This window comes from Carcharhinus amblyrhynchos, chromosome 35 (genome assembly GCF_965287045.1).
Source record: "Carcharhinus amblyrhynchos chromosome 35, sCarAmb.v2.hapA, whole genome shotgun sequence".
Classification (NCBI taxonomy): Eukaryota; Metazoa; Chordata; class Chondrichthyes; order Carcharhiniformes; family Carcharhinidae; genus Carcharhinus; species Carcharhinus amblyrhynchos.
Genome location: NC_137358.1, coordinates 6,535,343 through 6,554,661, shown reverse-complemented (window position 1 = coordinate 6,554,661; position 19,319 = coordinate 6,535,343). Strand labels below are relative to the sequence as shown.

The following is a 19,319-nucleotide window of genomic DNA, read 5'->3' as shown; positions in this document are numbered from 1 at the left end:
GCTTTGTCTCTGGAATTGTACTCACTTTCTGAGTATGGTACGAATGATAGGAGTATGAGCAGGAATAAGGCCACTTGGCCCCTCCAGCCTGTCCCTCCATTCAATAAGATCATGGCTGATCTGATAGTGACCTGAGCTTAGATTTTCTTCCCCCGCATCGCCCTTGGTTGCAGGAACTATACATCATTGCAAACCTATTCGCAAAGCACTTGCAGTGATCCTATTCATCCTGACATAGGTGTAGGAAGAGGCCATTCAGCCCCTCAAACCAACATAGCCATTCAATGAAACCATGGCTGTTCTGTACGTGACTATCAGATTTGCATCCATGACCCTCAGTCTCCTCACCTTAACTCAACTCTCAGTTTTAAGCCCCACAATGTCCAACATGGAAAGGCAACGAGATGGGTCCCAAGTCTACCTGAGTGAGAATGGACATCAACCCATAGGGGCAGGAAGGTCTCACAATGGTTAGCACTGCTGCTGCCTCACAGCACCAGGATCCCGGGTCGATTCCTGGCTTTGGTTCACTGTCTGCATGGAGTATGCATGTTCTCCCCGTGTCTGTGTGGGTTTCCTCCGGGTGCTCCGGTTTCATCCCACAGTCCGAAAGATGTGCAGGTTAGGTGGATTGGCCATGCCAAATTGCCCCTTAGTGTCCCAAGGTGTGTAGGTTAGTTGGTTTGGCCATGCTAAATTTGCCCCTTAGTGTCCAAAGATGTGCAGGTGATGTAGATTAACCATGCTAAATGCGCAGGGTTATGGGAATTGGGCAACGGGGGTTGGGCCTGGGTAAGATGCTCTTTTGGAGAAGTGATGCAGACTCAATGGGCTGAATGGCCTCTTCTGCACTGGTTCTAACCACATTCTGTTGGCACCAATCCGAATCATTCCTGTCAATACCACCTTCCTTGGCCATCAAGTCCTGGGTGGGACTCGAACCCGGAGCGCCTGGCTCAGAGGCAGGGGCGCTAACCCCACTGTGCCACCACAACTCCTCACCATTTCTTTAAGAAATTAATTTATAAATACAAGGTAAAGCTGAGGTCCAGGCCCTATTGCTCAGGGATTTTACTAGTCAAACGCTGCCAATTGGAGGGCACAGCTTATATTCCTACTCTTTCTTTCTTACCTCCAAACCAATTCGCTAACCAGATTAATTTTAAATCTCCACATTGTCACCGGATTAGACCCAGCTGTGAAATTCCCTGCAGACAAACTTACTCTACTAAATAAATAGTGACTCTGTACATAGAAGATAGGAGCAGGAGGAGGCCAATTGGCCCTTCGAGCCTGTTCCGCCATTCATTACGATCATGGCTGATCATCCAACTCAATAGCCTAATCCTGCTTTTACTTATAACCTTTGATCCCGTTCATCCCAAGTGCTATATCCAGCTGCCTCTTGAATGCATTCAATGTTTTGGCATCAACTACTTCCTGTGGTAATGAATTCCACAGGCTCACCACTCTCTGGGTGAAGAAATGTCTCCTCACCTCAGTCCTAAATGGTCTACCCTCAATCCTCAGACTGTGATTCCTGGTTCTGGACTCCCCCACCATTGGGAACATCCTCCTGTACAGTCAGACAGTGAAAGATCCTTACCCTGCTGAATTACCAGTAACTTTGTACAGTTACACAGAATCCTTACCCTGCTGAATAAACAGTAACTTTGTACAGTTACACAGTCAGCGATCCCTACCCTGATAAATAACTTGTAACTTTGTACAGTTACATAGTGATGGATCCTTACTCTGCTGAGTAAACAGTGGTTATGTACAGTTACACAGTGAACAACCCTTACCCTGGTAAATAACTCGTAACTTTGTACAGATACACAGTGATTGTCCCTACCCTGCTGAATCAATAGTAACTCTGGAGTTATGCAGTGAGTTATACCAGAGCTGTGGGGAGAGGCTGTAAAAGTAACAGGTGGGTGATTTCACCCCAACAATCCAACTTAACTTCTAATAACGGATACTCTGAAAATGGGGCATGTGTTGAAGGGGATTCAATCCAGATTTCAGTCCTCCGGATGCCTATGCTGCCAAGCTCACTTCTCTTGCTGCAGAATCCTTTCTGATCCATTGGATTTCGAGATCTCAACATATATTCAGCAAACTGCAAAAACCTACTATCAATTCAGCAGAGTAACTGTCATTGTGTAACTGTCTAGAGTTGCTCTGAATTCAGCAGGCTAAGGATCATTCACTGTGTAACTGTGTGAGGTTGCTTTGAATTCAGCAGGGTAAAGATCACTCACTGTGTAACTGTGTGGAGTTGCTCTGAATTCAGCAGGGTAAAGATCATTCACTGTAATTGCACAGAGTTGTAGAGAAATCTGTAGCTTAAAGAACATTCACTGTGTAACTGTCTGGAGTTGCAGAGAATTCAGCAGGGTAAAGATCACTTACTGTGTAACTGTGTGAGGTTGCTTTGAATTCAGCAGGGTAAAGATCACTCACTGTGTAACTGTGTGGAGTTGCTCTGAATTCAGCAGGGTAAGGATCATTCATTGTAATTGCACTGAGTTGTAGAGAAATCTGTAGCTTAAAGAACATTCACTGGAGTTGCAGAGAATTCAGCAGGGTAGAGTCATTGAGGATTACAGCATGGAAACTGGCCTTTCGGCTCAACGTGTCCATGCCGCCCATTTTTGTTACCACTAAGCTGGTCCCAATTGCCCACATTTGGCCCATATCCCTCTATACCCTTTTTACTCATGTAACTGTGTAAATGCTTTTTAAAAGACAAAATTGTACTCGCCTCTACTACTGCCTCTGGCATCTTGTTCCAAGCACTCACCACCCTCTGTGTGAACAAATTGCCCATCTGGACCCTTTTGTATCTCTCCCTTCTCACCTTAAACCCATGCCCCTCTAATTTTAGACGCCTCTACCTTTGGAAAAAGATGTTGTTCATCTAGCTCATCTATGTTCCTCGTAATTTTATAGATCTCTGTAAGATCACCCTTAAGTCATGTACATGCCAGAGAAAAAAGTCCCAGTCTATCTAGCTTCTCCTTATAACTAAAACCACCAAGTCTCGGTAGCATCCTAGTAAATCTCTTCTGCACTGTTTCTAGTTTAATAATATCCTTTCTATAATAGGGTGACCAGGACTGTACACAGTATTCCAAATGTGGCCTCATCAATGTCTTGTACAACTTCAACAAGACATCCCAACTCCTGTGTTCAATGTTCTGACCAATGAAACCAAGCATGCTGAATACCTTCTTCACCACTCTGTCCACCTGAGACTCCACTTTCAAGAAACTGTGAACCTGTACCCTTAGATCACTGTTCAATAACTCTCCCCAACGTCTTACCATTAACTGAATAAGTCCTGCCTGGTTCAAAATGCATCATTTCATATTTATCTAAATTAAACTCCATCTGCTATTCATCAGCCCACTGGCCCAATTGATCAAGATCTCATTGCAATCTTAGCTAACCTTCTTCACTATCCACGATGCCACCAATCTTGGTGTGATCTGCAAACTTACTAACCATGCCTCCTATATTTTCATCCAAAACATTAATACAAATGACAAATAATAGTGGATCCAGCACTGATCCCTGAGGCACTTCGCTGGTCACAGGCCTCCATTTTGAAAAACAACCTCCACACCACACTCTGGCTTCTGCCATCAAGCCAATTTTGTATCCATTTGGCTACCTCACCCTGGAACCCGTGAGATTAACCTTATGCAACATCCAACAATGTGGCACCTTGCCAAAGGTCTTGCTAAAGTCAATGTAGACAACATCAAGGGTAAGGATAGTTCGTTGTATAACTGTCTGGAGCTACTCAGGATTCAGCAAAATATGAATCACAAGCTGTGTAATTGTCTGGAGTTTTAAATAATTCAGCAGGATAAGGATAATTCAGTGTGTAACTGCATGGAGTTGCAGAGAATTCAGCAGGGTAGGGATCATTCACTGTAACCGTGTGGAATAGGGGTGCGTTCAGTGGAGTGGGGGGGAGTTCAGCAGGGTAAGGATCATTCACTGTGTAACTGTGTGGAGTGGGGGATGAGTTCAGCAGGGTAAGGATCACTCATTGTGCAACTGCGTGGAGTGGGGGTGAATTCAGCAGGGTAAGGATCACTCACTGTGTAACTGTGTGGAGTGGGGAATAATTCAGCAGGGTAAGGATCACTCACTGTGTAACTGTGTAGAGCAGGGGATGAGTTCAGTAGGGTAAGGACCACTCATGGTGCAACTGCGTGGAGTGGGGGTGAATTCAGCATAGTAAGGATCATTCACTGTGTAACTGTATGGAGTGGGAGTAAATTCAGCAGGATAAAGATCACTCACTGTGTAACTGGGTGGAGTTGGGGTGAATTCACCAGGATAAGGATCACTCACTATGTAACGTTGTGGTGTTCCTGTGAATTCAGCAGGGTAAGGATCAGTGACTATGTAACTGTGTGGAGTGGGGATGGATTCAGCAGGGTGAGGATCACTCACTGTGTAACTGGGTGGAGTGGGGATGGATTCAGCAGGGTAAGGATCACTCACTGTGTAACTGGGTGGAGTGGGGGTGAATCCAACAGGGTAAGGATCAGTCACTGTGTAATTGTGTGGAGATGCTGTGAATTTAGCAGGGTAAGGATCATTCACTGTGTAACTGTGTGGAGTTGGCATGAATTCAGCAGGGTAAGGATCACTCACTGTGTAACTGGGTGGAGTTGAGGTGAATTCACCAGGATAAGGATCACTCACTATATAACGTTGTGGTGTTCCTGTGAATTCAGCAGGGTAAGGATCACTCACTGTGTAACTGTGTGGAGTGGGGATGGATTCAGCAGGGTAAGGATCACTCACTGTGTAACTGTGTAGAGTGGGGGATGAGTTCAGAAGGGTAAGGACCACTCATGGTGCAACCGTGTGGAGTGGGGAGAATTCAGCAGGATAAGGATCACTCACTGTGTAACTGTGTGGAATGTGGGTGAATTCAGCAGGGTAAGGATCATTCACTATGTAATTGTGTGGAGTGCGGGTGGATTCAGCAGGGTAAGGATCATTCATTCTGTGAGTGTGTGGAGTGGGGGAGAATTCAGCAAGGTAAGAATCGCTCACTGTGTAATTATATGGAGTGGCGGAGAATTCAGCAGGATAAGGATCACTCACTGTGTAACTGTGTGGAGTGGAGGTAAATTCAGCAGGGTAAGGATCACTTACTATGTAACTGCATGGAGTGGGTGAGAAATTAGCAGTTTAAGGATCACCCACTGTGTAACTATGTGGAGTAAGGGAGAATTCAGCAGGATAAGGATCACTCATTGTGTAACTGTGTGGAGTGGGGGTGAATTTAGCAGGATAAGGATCACACACTCTGTAATGTTGTGGTGTTCCTGTGAATTCAGCAGGGTAAGGATCACTCACTGTGTAACTGTGTGGAGTGGGGATGGATTCAGCAGGGTAAGGGTCATTCACTGTGTAACTGGGTGGAGTGGGGGAGAATTCAGCAGAATAAGGATCACTCACTGTTTAACTGTGTGAAATGGGGGAGAATTCAGCAGAGTAAGGATCTGTAACTGTGTGGAGTGGGGAGAATTCAGCAGGGTAAGGATCACTCACTGTGTAACTGGGTGGAGTGGGGGTGAATTCAGCAGGGTAAGGATCATTCACTGTGTAACCATGTGGAGTGGGGGTGAATTTAGCAGGGTAAGGATCACTCACTGTGTAACTGTGTGGAGTGGGGGAGAATTCAGCAGGATAAGGGTCTGTAACTGTGTGGAGTGGGGAGAATTCAGCAGGGTAAGGATCACTCACTGTGTAACTGGGTGGAGTGGGGGTGAATTCAGCAGGGTAAGGATCATTCACTGTGAAACTGTGTGGAGTGGGGGTGAATTCAGCAGGGTAAGGATCACTCACTGTGTAACTGGGTGGAGTGGGGGTGAATTCAGTTCCAGCTGGCCTGAGAACAGACCTTAGCATGGGACCCCCTCTCCCCCATCTCTCCCCACATTATCGGCCATGATTTCATCGAATGGTGGAATGGAACTAAGGGGCTGAATGGCCTCCTCATGCAACCAGGCAGCTATGAATGCGCGAGTTGGATTGAAGAAAATGATGTGTCTTATTGAACATAAGCAGCCAAAGGCTAGGGGGAATTCTACGCCCACCTGGATTATTAAGTAGATGCCCCTTGCTGCCAGTTTGCATGGAAAGGTATCAAGGTGTCCTCCCGCGAGACATCAGGATGGGGTTAGCCTGGGGTGAGACCTTGATACTTTCTCCACTTTTGGTGATGCTTCATTGAAAATCTTAATGAAGCATCTTAGAACCCTACTCGTGCTGGCTTTCTGGGTAGTGTCCCATGAACATCTGGGGAACATTCATAAAAAGCAGGTGCTGGCTAGTTAGAACTGGGTGTGAGTTGGTCATGGAAGGGTTGGGTTGGTGATGAGTGGGGTTAGATCCGTCCCCCTCCCCCTCACTGCTGCCTGGGGAGATAGCGGTCACCTTACCCTGCCTGGATGGGTGAGGGATTGACTGAACCTTTATATACCCCAGGTTGTCCTCCATGGATCAGAGAGTGAAACTGGGCAGTGTCGCGACTCAATCCTCGCTGGTGCTTTCTGATGGGCAATTTAGGGTAGGAATCGTGCCCCCCGCCTTCCGCCCCACCAACAACCCCTCTTTCCCCACTCCAACCTTGAACCCCCGAGGCCTGAGCAACTGAATCCAACTTGACCAGAGGCCCAACAAGTCTCGCCAACTCTCGGGGCGGGATATCCCCCGCAAGACCAGAAAATGCCCCACCCGAGGTCAGCGGATCTTGGCGCGGTCTGTGTCCCGCCCGCTACGGCTCCCGCTGTTGGGTGCCCCTTGGCACCCAACAGCCTTGGAAAGCACGCCAACTGGGTCAACAAGGAAAGGGAGCAGATCTTCTGAAGCCTTCAGAGTCTTCACCCGTTTGCCCGGGGAGTCTTGACTTAAAGTGGCCCCAAATTGTGGGGTTGAGGGGGGCATGGATGGTGGAAGGAGGAGAGTTACTCTGTGTGTGTGTTGGGGGGGGGGGTTGGTCGGGGGGGGTTGGTTGTTGCTGGCAACGATTCCCCACTCACATATATCACACCCAAGCCACACACACACACACACACACACACACACACACACACATCCACGACATACATGGTGAGACATGCATTCGAAATGAAGTCTTTTTTTCTGCTCCGAAAATTCGTAGTCGCATCCCTCTCGAAACTTTCACCTCGGTTTTCGGCACGGGGAGTTGGTATCGACATAGGCTCCTGGACATGCCCCCCTCCCCCCCCACCTCCTCGCAAAAAAAAAACGCCTGTCCCTTGCCGATCGAAAGCGGTTTTTGAATGAACCAGGAGTTAATCTAGAAGTCTACCCGCTTCCTTCAATGCCCACTGCCCTCTCGCTCGCTCTCCTCCGTCCAGGATGCAGGATTTGCACGTTTCCCCCCCACTCTCTCCGTCGGGGATGAAGAAAGGATTTTTTTTTTTAAACTGAAGAAAAGTGAAAGAGCACTGCTGGCTTCTTGTGTTCCCTGCGGGGGGAGAGAGACAGAGAGAGAGAAGAAAAGGGGGTTTGATAAAATTGAAGTCAATTAGATCATGAGTGTCCCAATTTAACACAGAAACCGATTGCTATCTCTCAGTCTCTCACCAACATTTGCAGATGCGCCATAGAAAGCATCCATTCCGGATATATCCCTGCTCAGTACGGCTCCTGCTCTGACCAATACCGCAAGACTCAAGAACAGCTTCTTCCCTGCTGTCATCAGACATTTGAATGGACCTACCTTGCATTAAGATGATCTTTCTCTACAATCTAGCTATGACTATAACACTGCATTCCGCACCTTCTCCTTTCCTTCTCCCCTATGTACTCTATGAATGGTATGTTGTGTCTGTATAGTGCCAGTGGGGTGACACAGCATCACAGAATCCCTGCAGTGCTTAAGGAGGCCATTTGGCCCATTGGGTCTGCACTGACTCTCCGACAGAGCATCCCACCCAGGCCCTATCCCCTTAACCCCACATATTTATCCTGCTAATCCTCCTAACCTATACATCTTTGGACACTAAGGGGCAATTTAGCATGGCCAATCCACCTAACCTGCGCATCTTTGGACACTAAGGGGCAATTTAGCATGGCCAATCCACCTAACGTGCGCATCTTTGGACATCAAGGGGCAATTTAGCATGGCCAATCCACTTAACTCGCACATCTTTGGACACCACCCACTGACTCTGTCTACACTTTTTACTGCCTTGAAAAAGCAGCCAGCATAATAAAGGACTCCCACGCACCCAGACAGTCTCTCTTCCATCTCCTCCTGTTGGGAAAAAGGTACAAAAGTCTGTGGTCACGTACCAACCGACTCAAGAACAGCTTCTTCCCTGCTGCCATCAGACTTTTGAATGGTCCCACCTTATACTGAGTTGATCTTTCTCTACACCCTAGCTATGAATGTAACACTACACTCTGCAACCTCTCCTTTCCTTCTCCCCTATGTACTCTATGAATGGTATGTTGTGTCGGTATAGTGTCAAGAATCAACCCAGTCCAACATGCAAACCAACCTCCCATTGTAGAAGCCCGACAGTGCAGAAGGAGGCCACTTGGCCCATCGAGTCTACACCGACCACAAAACGGCCCAGGCCCTATTGGTAATGAGTGGGATTAGATTTCCCAACCCCAACCCATCCCCTCACTGCTGCCTGTTACTTATATAGACATATTTGACCAGAGCCTTATAAAGCCTCAGCAGTACATCTCTGCTCTTGTATTCTCATCTTGTTCTGGTCTCCTTCCCTGAGGAAGGAAGTTCTTGCTCTAGACCGAGTGCAGGGAAGTTTACTAGGCTGATTCTTGGGATGGCAAGACTGATGTACGAGGAGAGATTGAGTCAGATAGGATTGTATTCGCTGGAGTTTAGAAGAATGAGAGGTAATTTCATAGAAACCTATAAAATTCTAACAAGACTAGACAGGGTAAATGAAAGAAGGATGTTCCTGATAGTGGGGGTTTCCAGAACCAGGGGCCACAGTCTGAGCATAGAGGGTAGATCATTTTGGACTGAGGTGAGGAGAAATTTCTTCACCCAGTGGGTGGTGAATGTGTGGAATTCACTACCACAGAAAGTAGTTGAGGTCAAAACACTGAATATTTTCAAGAGGCAATTAGATATCGCACTTGAGGCAAAGGGGCTCAATGGATATGAGGTGAAGGCGGGATCAGGCTATTGAGTTGATAAGACATGATCATAATGAATGGTGGGGCAGGCTTGAAGGGCCAAATGGCCTCTTCCTGCTCTGATTTTCCATGTTCCTACTTCAGAGGAGCAGTTAAGAATCAACCACATTGCTTTGGGATCTGGAGTCACATGTAGGCCAAGAACGGTAGATTTCCTTCCTAAAGGATATTAGTGAGAAAGAGATAGATTCTTACAATAATCAATAATATTGGTCACCATCACTGAGGCAAACTAGTTCTCTGTAGTCACCCACTAGAGAAACATCCTTTCTACGTCCACTTTGCCGAGATCGTTCAGCATCTCATAAACCTCAATCAAGTCTCCCCCTTCACTCTCCTGCACTCCAGTGGAAACAAGCCAAGTCTGTCCACATTAGACTCTCCACATATGACTCCCCATTCATTCCAGGCATCAATCGAATATTCTTATCCCCATAAAACTCCTCTGTACCCTCTCAACCGCAATCACATTTTTTGTAACATTGAAACACAGGAACTAGAAGCAGGAGTAGGCCATTCGGCCCATCGATCCTGCTCTGCCATTCATTTTGATCATGGCTGATCATTAAATTCAATATCCTGATCACCCCCCTTCCCCACAAATCCCTTGATCCCTTTAGCCCCAAGAGCGATATCTAATTTCTTCTTGAAATCACATAATGTTTTGACCTCAACTACTTTCTGTGGGAGTGAAGTCCACACATTCCCCACTCTCTGGGTGAAGAAATTTCTCCTCACCTCAGTTCTAAAAGGTTTATCTCCTTATCCTCAAACTATGACCCCTAGTTCTGGACTCCTCCAACCATCGGGAACATTCTTTCTGAATCTACCCTGTCTAACCCTGTTAGAGTTTTATCAGCTTCTATCAGATCCCCTCTCACTCTTCTAAACTCCAGTGAATATAATCCTAACCAACTTAATCTCCCCTCATATGACAGACCTGCCATCCCAGGAGTCAGCCTGGTAAACCTTCACTGTACTCCCTCTATAGCAAGAACTTTAAGTTGAAGTTTTTTTTATTCATTCGTGGGACATGAGCATCGCTGGCTGGGCCAGCATTTATTGCCCATCCCTAGTTGCCTGATGGCAGTTGAGAGTCAACCACGTTGCTGTGGCCCTGGAGTCACATATAGGCCAGGTTGGTTAAGGATGGCAGATTTCCTTCCCTAAAGGACATTGCCCCAATCACCTAATGAAGGGGCAGCGCTCCAAAAGCTCGTGATACCAAATAAAGCTGTTGGACTTTAACCTGGTGTTGTGAGACATTAGTGTGTTTTTCCGACAAATGACAATGGTTTAAGTTTACAGTTTATTTATTAGTGTCACGCGTAGGCTTATATTAACAGTGCAATGAAGTGAAAAATCCCTGAGTGGCCACACTCCGGCGCCTGTTGGGGTACACCGAGGGAGAATTTAGCACGGCCAACCAGCAGGTCTTTTAGACTATGGGAGGAAACCGGAGCACCCGGAGGAAACCCATGGAGACACGGGGAGAATGTGCAGACTCCGTATGGGCAGTGACTCAAGCCGGGAATCGAACCCAGGTCCCTTGCGCTGCAAGGCAGCAGTGCCAATTTTATAAGTTTCGGTGAGTTCTCTTTTCACGCTTCTGAACTTCAGCGAATATCATCCTCAACGGCTTAGCCTCTCCTCGTATGACAGACTTGCCATCTCAGGAATCAGTCTGGGGAACCTTTGCTGCGTTCGCTCAATAGCAAGAACATCCTTCCTCAGATAAGGACACCAAAACGCTAAAACTAATGAATACAAGGTGGAAGGAGGCACTCACCTTTAATGATGCAGAGTTAGACGCTCAGTCTGAATGTGGGCTCTCTACCACAATGCTAACTGGTTTGTTGGCACCAGTGCTGGTGGTATAACTCTTCGTCAGGTAACTATTCATTAATTTTTCCTGAGGGAGAAATAAAATGGGGGAAGGGCAGAGATGGAAAATTGCAATGAGTTCAAAGCAAGAGACAGCAGATCGTTAAGATTCGCCTCACCCCCGACCCTCCGTGTCAAACGCCAATGATGTTACAGTGCTTTTAGGAAATGTGGCTTATTCATGTTTCCAGAATCATAGAATCCTTACAGTGCAGAAGGAGGCCATTTGGTCCATCGAATCTGCACCAACAACAATCCCACCCAAACCCAATCCCTGTAACACAACATATTTACCCTGCTACTGCCCCTGACACTAAAGGACAATTTAGCCTGGCCAATCCACCTAACCTGCACATCCTTGGACACTAAGGGGCAATTTAGCATGGCCAATCTACCCAACCTGCACATCTTTGGACACTAAGGGACAATTTAGCATGGCCAATCCACCTAACCTGCACATCTTTGGACACTAAGGGGCAATTTAGCATGGCCAATCACCTAACCTGGACATCTTTAGACCCTAAGAGGCAATTTAGCATGGCCAATCTACCCAACCTGCACATCTTTGGACCCTAAGGGGCAATTTAGCATGACCAATTCTCCTAACCTGCTCATCTTTGGACACTAAGGGACAATTTAGCATGGCCAATCCACCTAACCTACACATCCTTGGACAATATGGGGCAATTTAGCATGGCCAATTCACCTAACCTGTACATCTTCAGACTGTGGGAGGAAACTCACACAGACACGGGGAGAACATGCAAACTCCGCACAGACAGTGATCAGAGACCGGAATCGAACTCGGGTCCCTGGCACTGTGAGGCAGCAGTGCTAGCCACTGTGCCACCGTGCTGCCTTCTCTGCAGTCTTTTCAAAACAGGCCCTGGTATTTTATTTTTGTTGCCCTGATGTCTGAAACGATATAACGGACAACACATTTATTTTGAATCTGGCCTGACGCAATGTCCTGGGATTTTATGATCCTTGGGGATTGTTGTGCGGAGCTTGATTTGGGGATGATTGACAGGTCAGGTGATACCAAGATGGTTAGGTTTTCTTCCCTTACAGCAACGCCCAAGGTTTTAGCTTTGGTTCAGAAGCTATTTGGACTGTAGACACAAAGCAGTGTTTCCTGCATCCTATATCTCTCTGGAGTTGAAAATTCCACTGTCTGGGAGTTGCTGTTAGAAGTTACTGGGAGGAAGACAATGTCTCTCTGTCTCTCTCCAGATGCATGCTGAATATTCCAGGATTGGGAAAACTCAGAGTTTTAATCCAACATTTCCAATTCACAGCAGGTGCTAAAGAGCTGCAAAATCTTGCATCTCGCGAGCATATTTGCTTTTGTGCACAGTGTATGTTTAGGGGAGTCAGAGAGTCACAGAGGTTCACAGCATGGAAACAGGCCCTTTGGCCCAACCTGTCTATGCTGCCTTTTTTTTAAAACCCCTAAGCTAATCCCAATTGCCTGCATTTGGCCCATATCCCTCTATACCCATCTTACCCATGTCACTATCTAAATGCTTTTTAAAAGACAAAATTGTACCCACCTCTACTACTACCTCTGGCAGCTTGTTCCAGATACTCACCACTCTCTGTGTGGAAAAAATTGCCCCTCTGGACACTTTTGTATCTCTCCCCTCTCACCTTAAACCTATTCCCTCGAGTTTTTGACTCCCCTACTTTTGGGAAAAGATATTGACTATCTAGCTGATCTGTGTCCCTCATTATTTTGTGGACCTCTATAAGATCACCCCTCAGCCTCCTACACTCCAGAGAAAAAGGTCTTAGTCTATTCAGCCTCAACTCAAACCGTCAAGTCCCGGTAGCATCCTTTTCTGCACTTATGGAGGTTGTTTGACTTGGAATGGTAAATTTAGCTGTTAAGGTTTATACATTTCCTGGTTGTTTTTTTTTAGCAATTAGTAAAAGTTGTGCTCATTTATCGCATACTTTAACTCTTAAATAAACTTTGTTTGATAAAAGCTTCCTCGTGGGTCACTTAAATGATACCTGGAGTGAAAGATGTTACGCTGACCTGTTCCAAATTGAAAGGTAAGAAGTTACACTGGAATTTTACCGCACCACCTGCCACGAGAATGGAAATGGGGAGAAGGACGGACAATGGAAAAATCCATTGACCTCAGGTAGGAATTTACGGTTTTGGGATGTGCAAGGCCATAAAAACTAACCTCCCCCACCGCCTTACGATCGAGGTTATCTTCATCAAACATCTTGGAGTTCCTGGCCTGGGTCATTAAACGCGACCAATTTCTCAATCGGAGAAGAGTTATGGGGACAGCTCGTTGCTCACCTCAATCAACTGATGCCATTGTTCAATGGGCTTGCGTGGGTTGGCCAACATTTCGGTCCAGTGCTCTCGACCCGGCCCATCAGCGTCATTGCCCACGCAACACATCCCGATGACCTCGTTGTGACCGATGCTACAGAAAGAGAGAGAGAGAGAGAAGTGGTCAGCGGGAAACGTAGAGAACATGCCCCTGTCTACATCAACGGGGATGAAGTAGAAAGTGTCGACAGCTTCAAGATTTTAGGTGTCCAGATCACCAACAATCTGCCTATGCTGACACTAGAACATAGAATGTTACAGCACAGTACAGGGCCTCCTGCCACTCGATGTTGCACCAACCTGTGAAACAATCTAAAGCCCATCAAACCTACACTATTCCAATATCATCCATATGCTTATCCAATGACCATTTAAATGCCCTTAATGTTGGCGAATCCACTACTGTTGCAGGCAGGGCATTCCATACTCTTACTACTCTCTGAGTAAAGAACATCCCACTGACATCTGTCCTAGATCTGTCACCCCTCAGTTTAAAGCTATGTCCCCTCGTGCTAGCCATCGCCATCCAAGGAAAAAGGTTCACACTATCCACACTATCTAATCCTCTGATCATCTTATGTGCCTCTATTAAGTCACCTCTTAACCTATAGTTAAGAAAGCCCACCTAAGCCTCCACTTTCTCAGGAGACTAAGGAAATTTGGTATGTCAGCCAAGACTCTCACCAACTTTTACAAATGCACCATAGAAAGCATTCTTTCCTGGTTGTATCACTGCTTGGTGTGGGCTCCTGCTCTGACCAAGACTGCAAGGAACTACAAAAGGTTGTGAATGTAGCCCAATCCATCACGCAAATCAGCCTCCCATCCATTGATTCTGTCTACACTTCCCACTGCCTTGGAAAAGCAGCCGGCATAATTAAGGACCCCACACTCCCCAGGCGTTCTCTTTTCCACCTTCTTCCGTCGGGAAAACGATACAAAAATCTGAGATCACCTACCAATCGACTCAAGAATAACTTCTTCCCTGCTGCTGTCAGACTTTTGAATGGGCCTACCTCACATTAAGTCGATCCTTCTCTACACCTTCGCTACTACATCCTGCACTGTCTTGTTTCCTTCTCTATAAACAGTATGCTTTGTCTACTACATCATGCAAGAAACAATCCTTTTCACTGTATGCTAATACATGTAACAATAATAAATCAAATCAAAAAACTAGCCTGAATTTAAAGCTGTGGGAGTGAGACTGCAAGGCAATATCGGTCAAACTCAGATGCAAAATAACAGAAGAACTAGAAGAATGAATGAACCATCCGGCCCCTCGAGCCTACTCTGCCATTCAGTAAGATCATGACTGATCTTTTCGTGGACTCAGCTCCACTTACCCGCCCGCTCACCATACCCCTTAGTTCCATTATTGTTCAAAAATTTATCTACCCTTGCCTTAAAAACATTCAATGAGGCTGCCTCAACTGCTTCATTGGGCAGGGAATTCTGCAGATGTGCAGGTTAGGTGGATTGGCCATGCTAAATTGCCCCTTAGTGTCCAAAGATGTGTAGGTTAGGCTATATTGGCTGTGCTAAATTCTCCCTCAGTGTACCCGAGCAGGCGCCGGAGTGTGGTGACTAGGATTTCCACAGTAACTTCATTGCAGTGTTAACATCAGCTTACTTGTGACTAATAAATAATTTTCTTTTTTAACTTGGTTACATTCTAACATCCTCCTCCTCCTTCAGTGAGCAGTTTGTCCTCTTTGTGCTGTCTCTGCTCCATATCCCTCTCATGACTGTCTGTGTGGAGTCAGCATGTTCTCCCCGTGTCTGCGTGGGTTTCCTCCAGGTGCTCCAGTTTCCTCCCACAGTCCAAAAAACGGGCTGGTTTGGTGCTAAATTCTCCCTCAGCGTTACCCGAACGGGCGCCGGAGTGTGGCGACTGGAGGATTTTCACAATAACTTCATTACAGTGTTAATGCAAGCCTACCTGTGGCAATAATAAATAAACCTTAAACAAGCGCTTCTTAGAAGTGTGCTCCCTGATGTAACGTGGGAGAGATTGCGCAAAGCAAGCCCCAAACAACATTGAGGACAATGTTCGCAGTGACATTGGCTGAGGGAAAGGTTATTGTAGAGAAAGAAATACACAGGAACACTTCTCTTCAGACCAAGCTCACAGACAAATCCCACTTTATTGCACTCTGAGCTTTCTTGCCCATTTACCATTCTGCCTTATTCCAAACATCTATCAGGAGAGTTTTGAATGCTATGAAATAAAACGTCCTTGAGGAGAGAAGAAGCTTTAGTTGTGATGAGCTGCCGTTCCCTCCTTGAGGGCAACTCCCACTGACAGATCACCAGAATCATTATTAAAACGCTTTCCATTCCACTCTTTCTGATATTGAGCCTCAACCTCCCTCCCCGCGCCTCAGCCACCCCCCCCAACGCCTTCGCCCACCCCCTGCTTACCCTCTGTAATAAGTCCTCAGAGGCTGAAAAAGTCCCTTCATCCAAATCCCTTTATTTACAAGTCCGACAACAGCAGGCAAAGCGCTTCCAGTTGGCAGTCCACACCAGGGGCGCAGTTATACTGTCACTTTACACCTGCTTTTGGGTGCGGAAACTTGGGGTAAAGTTGGGTGTGAGGCGAATAGTGCAATCCCCCGCGCTGGTTCCCCCTTTACCAAGGCTGGAAAAATAGCCGCGATCGGGACTGTACCCGAAACGGGCGCGACGGCCATTTAAATGCATTTGGGTGCACTTAACTTGACTGAATGGGCTGCACGCCCAACCTGACCGACACTTACCCCTTTACCACCGCGTTCACCCATCCAGAATCGGCGCAAAGGAGACGTGCTCTACAAAAGTCCGATTCGGGCGCGCCAGTTAGTGAAGAGGTAAGCGCTGAGTGTCCGACAGCTCTCCTAACCTAGTCAATCCCTCCTCATACATCAGTCCCACCATCCCCGGAGTGAGGGCGAGGCGACGTATCCGCACAGGAACAGCCTTTAGCTTCCCTCAGGTAGGAAGGAGGGGCTGTAGGCTTCTTTGAATTGCAATAATGTGGGTGTGGGCTGGGATATACAGGTGTTAAAGAAGTTATAATTTAGATAAGGTCATATTTGGTGGCACAGTGGTTAAGCTTCAGGAACCAGGGTTCGAGTCCCGGCTCGGGTCACTGTCTGTGTGGAGTTTACACATTCTCCCCATATCTGTGTGGGTTTCCTCCGGGTGCTCCAGTTTCCTCCCACAGTCTGGAAGGCGTGCTGGTTAGGTGGATTGACCCAAACAGGTGCCAGAGTGTGACGACTAGGGGAATTTCACAGTAACTTCATTGCAGAGTTAATGTAAGCCTTACTTATGACTAATAAATAAATAAACTTTATTCAAATTCCATTTTGAGTGAAATTTGGGATGGCACAGTGGTTAGCACTGCTGCCTCACAGCGCCAGGGGCCCAGGTTCAATTCCTGGCTTGGATCACTGTCTTTGCACATTCTCTCCGTGTCTGCATGGGTTTCCTCCGGGTGCTCTGGTTTCCCACGCAGTCCGAAAGACATACTGGTTAGGGTGCATTGGCTGTGCTAAATTCTCCCTCAGTGTACCCGAACCGGAGTGTGGCAACTGGGGGATTTTCACAGTAACTTCATTGCAGTGTCAATGTAAGCCGACTTGTGACACTAACAAATAAACATTTAAATACAATTCTTCCAAGTTTTTCACAAACTCCGCACTGATGATGAATCTGTCAAATCTTGAAATCTCCTGGTGAGTCTATCCGTATAAGAACAGGTAAGGTAGCTTATATAACGTTCTCAGGTCGTTCTGCAGAGTGTTCGGTATGCCGAGTTAATAATACCTTCTGTAAAAGCGAAGGTCGTGGAGGAGCTGATGTAACCAGCCTTTTAACTGAAGAAAAACAAGGCCAATCTAACCTGTGGCTTGTGAATAAAGAAACCGACATTGGGAGAGGTCTTAATGCACCATTGTAAAACATCCTTTGTAATCTCAAGTATTGGTCGTGACAAGCTGCAGTATTTAATCTTTAATAGATTCGCAAGTGTTTGACACAAACAAAGGATTGGAGCGAGATTGTCTGTGTATTATTCCAAAATTCACATTTCAGACACACGCTTCTCTCCAGGTTTTTCTTTCTCATTGATTACCTAACATCTGATTTCTGATGCTTTGTTGCTTTGTTTCTGTGTGTGTGTGTGTGTGTGTGTGTGTGTGTGTGTGTGCGCGTGCATGTGTGTGTATGTGATTGCATGTGTGACTGTGTGAGAGTGTGTGTGTGTGTATACATGTGCATATGTGACTGTGTGTCTGTGTGTGCATGTGTGTGTGTGAATGCATGTGTGTCTATCTGTGTGTGCGTGTATGTGTGTGTTTGTGTGCATGTGTGTGTGTGCATGTGTGTCTGTGCATGTGTGACTGTGAGTGTGTGCAGGTGTGTGTGTGGATGTGTATCTGTGAGTGTGTGTGTACCTGTGAGTGTGTGTGTGCGTGTGTGTGTGTGTGAATGCAAGTGTGTCTATCTGTGCGTGCATGTGTGACTGTGTGTGTGTGCACGTGTGTGTGTGTGTGTGCACGTGTGTGTGTGTGTGTGTGCATGTGTGTGTGTGGGACTATGTGTGTGTCTGTATGTGTGTGAATGTGTGTAGGTGTGAATGTCTGTGTGTTTATGTATGTGTGTATCTGTATGTGTAAGTGTGAGTGTGTATGTGTATGTGTGTGCATATATTTGTCTCTGTAAGTGTGAATGTGTGTGGATCTGTATGTGTAAGTGTGAGTGTGTGTATGTGTCTATCTGTCTCTGTAAGTGTGAGTGTGTGTGTATCTGTATATGTGTGAGTGTGAGTGTGTGTGTATCTGTGTAAGTGTGTGTATGTGTGAGTGTATCTGTGTGTGAGTGTGTGTGTAAGTGTGTGTATGTGTGAGTGTGTGTGTATCTGTCTGTGTAAGTGTGAGTGTGTATGTGTGTCTATCTGTTTGTCCCTTCACTAACACACTGTCCAACATTCCATGTGATTCTGTGATTGGACAACATTTGCTAAATGATCCGCAGTCAGCTAAAAATTTCACTGATAACAGTTTAAGATCATCAATCAGTCACGCAGTGTGGCTTTTTTTGGAAGCTACATATATTAATGCACAGGGCCCTGTTCTTTGGAGACAGAAAGAACACAATGTACCTGTTTCAGATAAAAAAAATACGTGACAGCCATTTGCTGGTCCATTCCACAAGGCAGTGCCCTCAGCAACCATAGCGAAACTACCTGGTTTAAGTTTCAAACAATGCTTGGCAGTTAACTGTCAGTCCATCAACTGGTGCACTCCCCATGGCAATGCCTCTACCAATCAGAGTCCACTTGCCAACCAACTGGCACTTTCTTCTCACACATTTCAAAGTCGTTGTTTCCCCTGACAACGGTATTCTTGCAATTGTCCTGATGGGTGCAAGACAAAAAGCTTTGACAGAATATGTCTTTTCAGCAATACTCGAGCTCTGTGCTACCAAATAATTAGCGGTCAGTTGAGTCTGTTATCAAACCAATTACCTGCCATAACTTTTAAGAAGTAAAGTTTATTTATTAGTCACAAGTAGGGCTTACATTAACACTGTAATGAAGTTACTGTGAAATTCCCTCCAGTTGTCACACCCCAGCACCTGTTTGGGTACACTGAGGGAGAATTTAGCATGGCCAGTGCATCCTAACCAGCACGTCTTTCGGAGGAAATTGGAGCACCCGGAGGAAGCCCACACAGACATGGGGAGATTGTGCAGGCTCCGCGCAGGCAGTCACCCAAGCCAGTAACTGAACCCGGGTCCCTGGCGCTGTGTGGCTGCAGTGTTAACCACTGAGCCACCGTTCCATCCCTAC

The 19,319-nt window shown here is 46.4% G+C and overlaps 1 protein-coding gene across 1 annotated transcript in view; it reads right to left on the bottom strand.

Annotated features, from left to right (window-relative positions):
• Window positions 1-7,354: 7,354 nt before the first annotated feature.
• The window catches only part of syt3 (synaptotagmin III), a 57,708-nt gene continuing 45,743 nt past the window's right edge, over window positions 7,355-19,319 (bottom strand). Inside the window, exons 6-8 of the mRNA XM_080217307.1 lie at window positions 13,445-13,574; window positions 11,033-11,155; window positions 7,355-7,531 (exon numbers count right to left, since the gene is read on the bottom strand). Of these exons, the coding sequence (XP_080073433.1) occupies window positions 11,057-11,155; window positions 13,445-13,574 (229 nt within the window). The 3' untranslated portion in view covers window positions 7,355-7,531; window positions 11,033-11,056. The remainder of the gene's footprint in view (window positions 7,532-11,032; window positions 11,156-13,444; window positions 13,575-19,319) is intronic.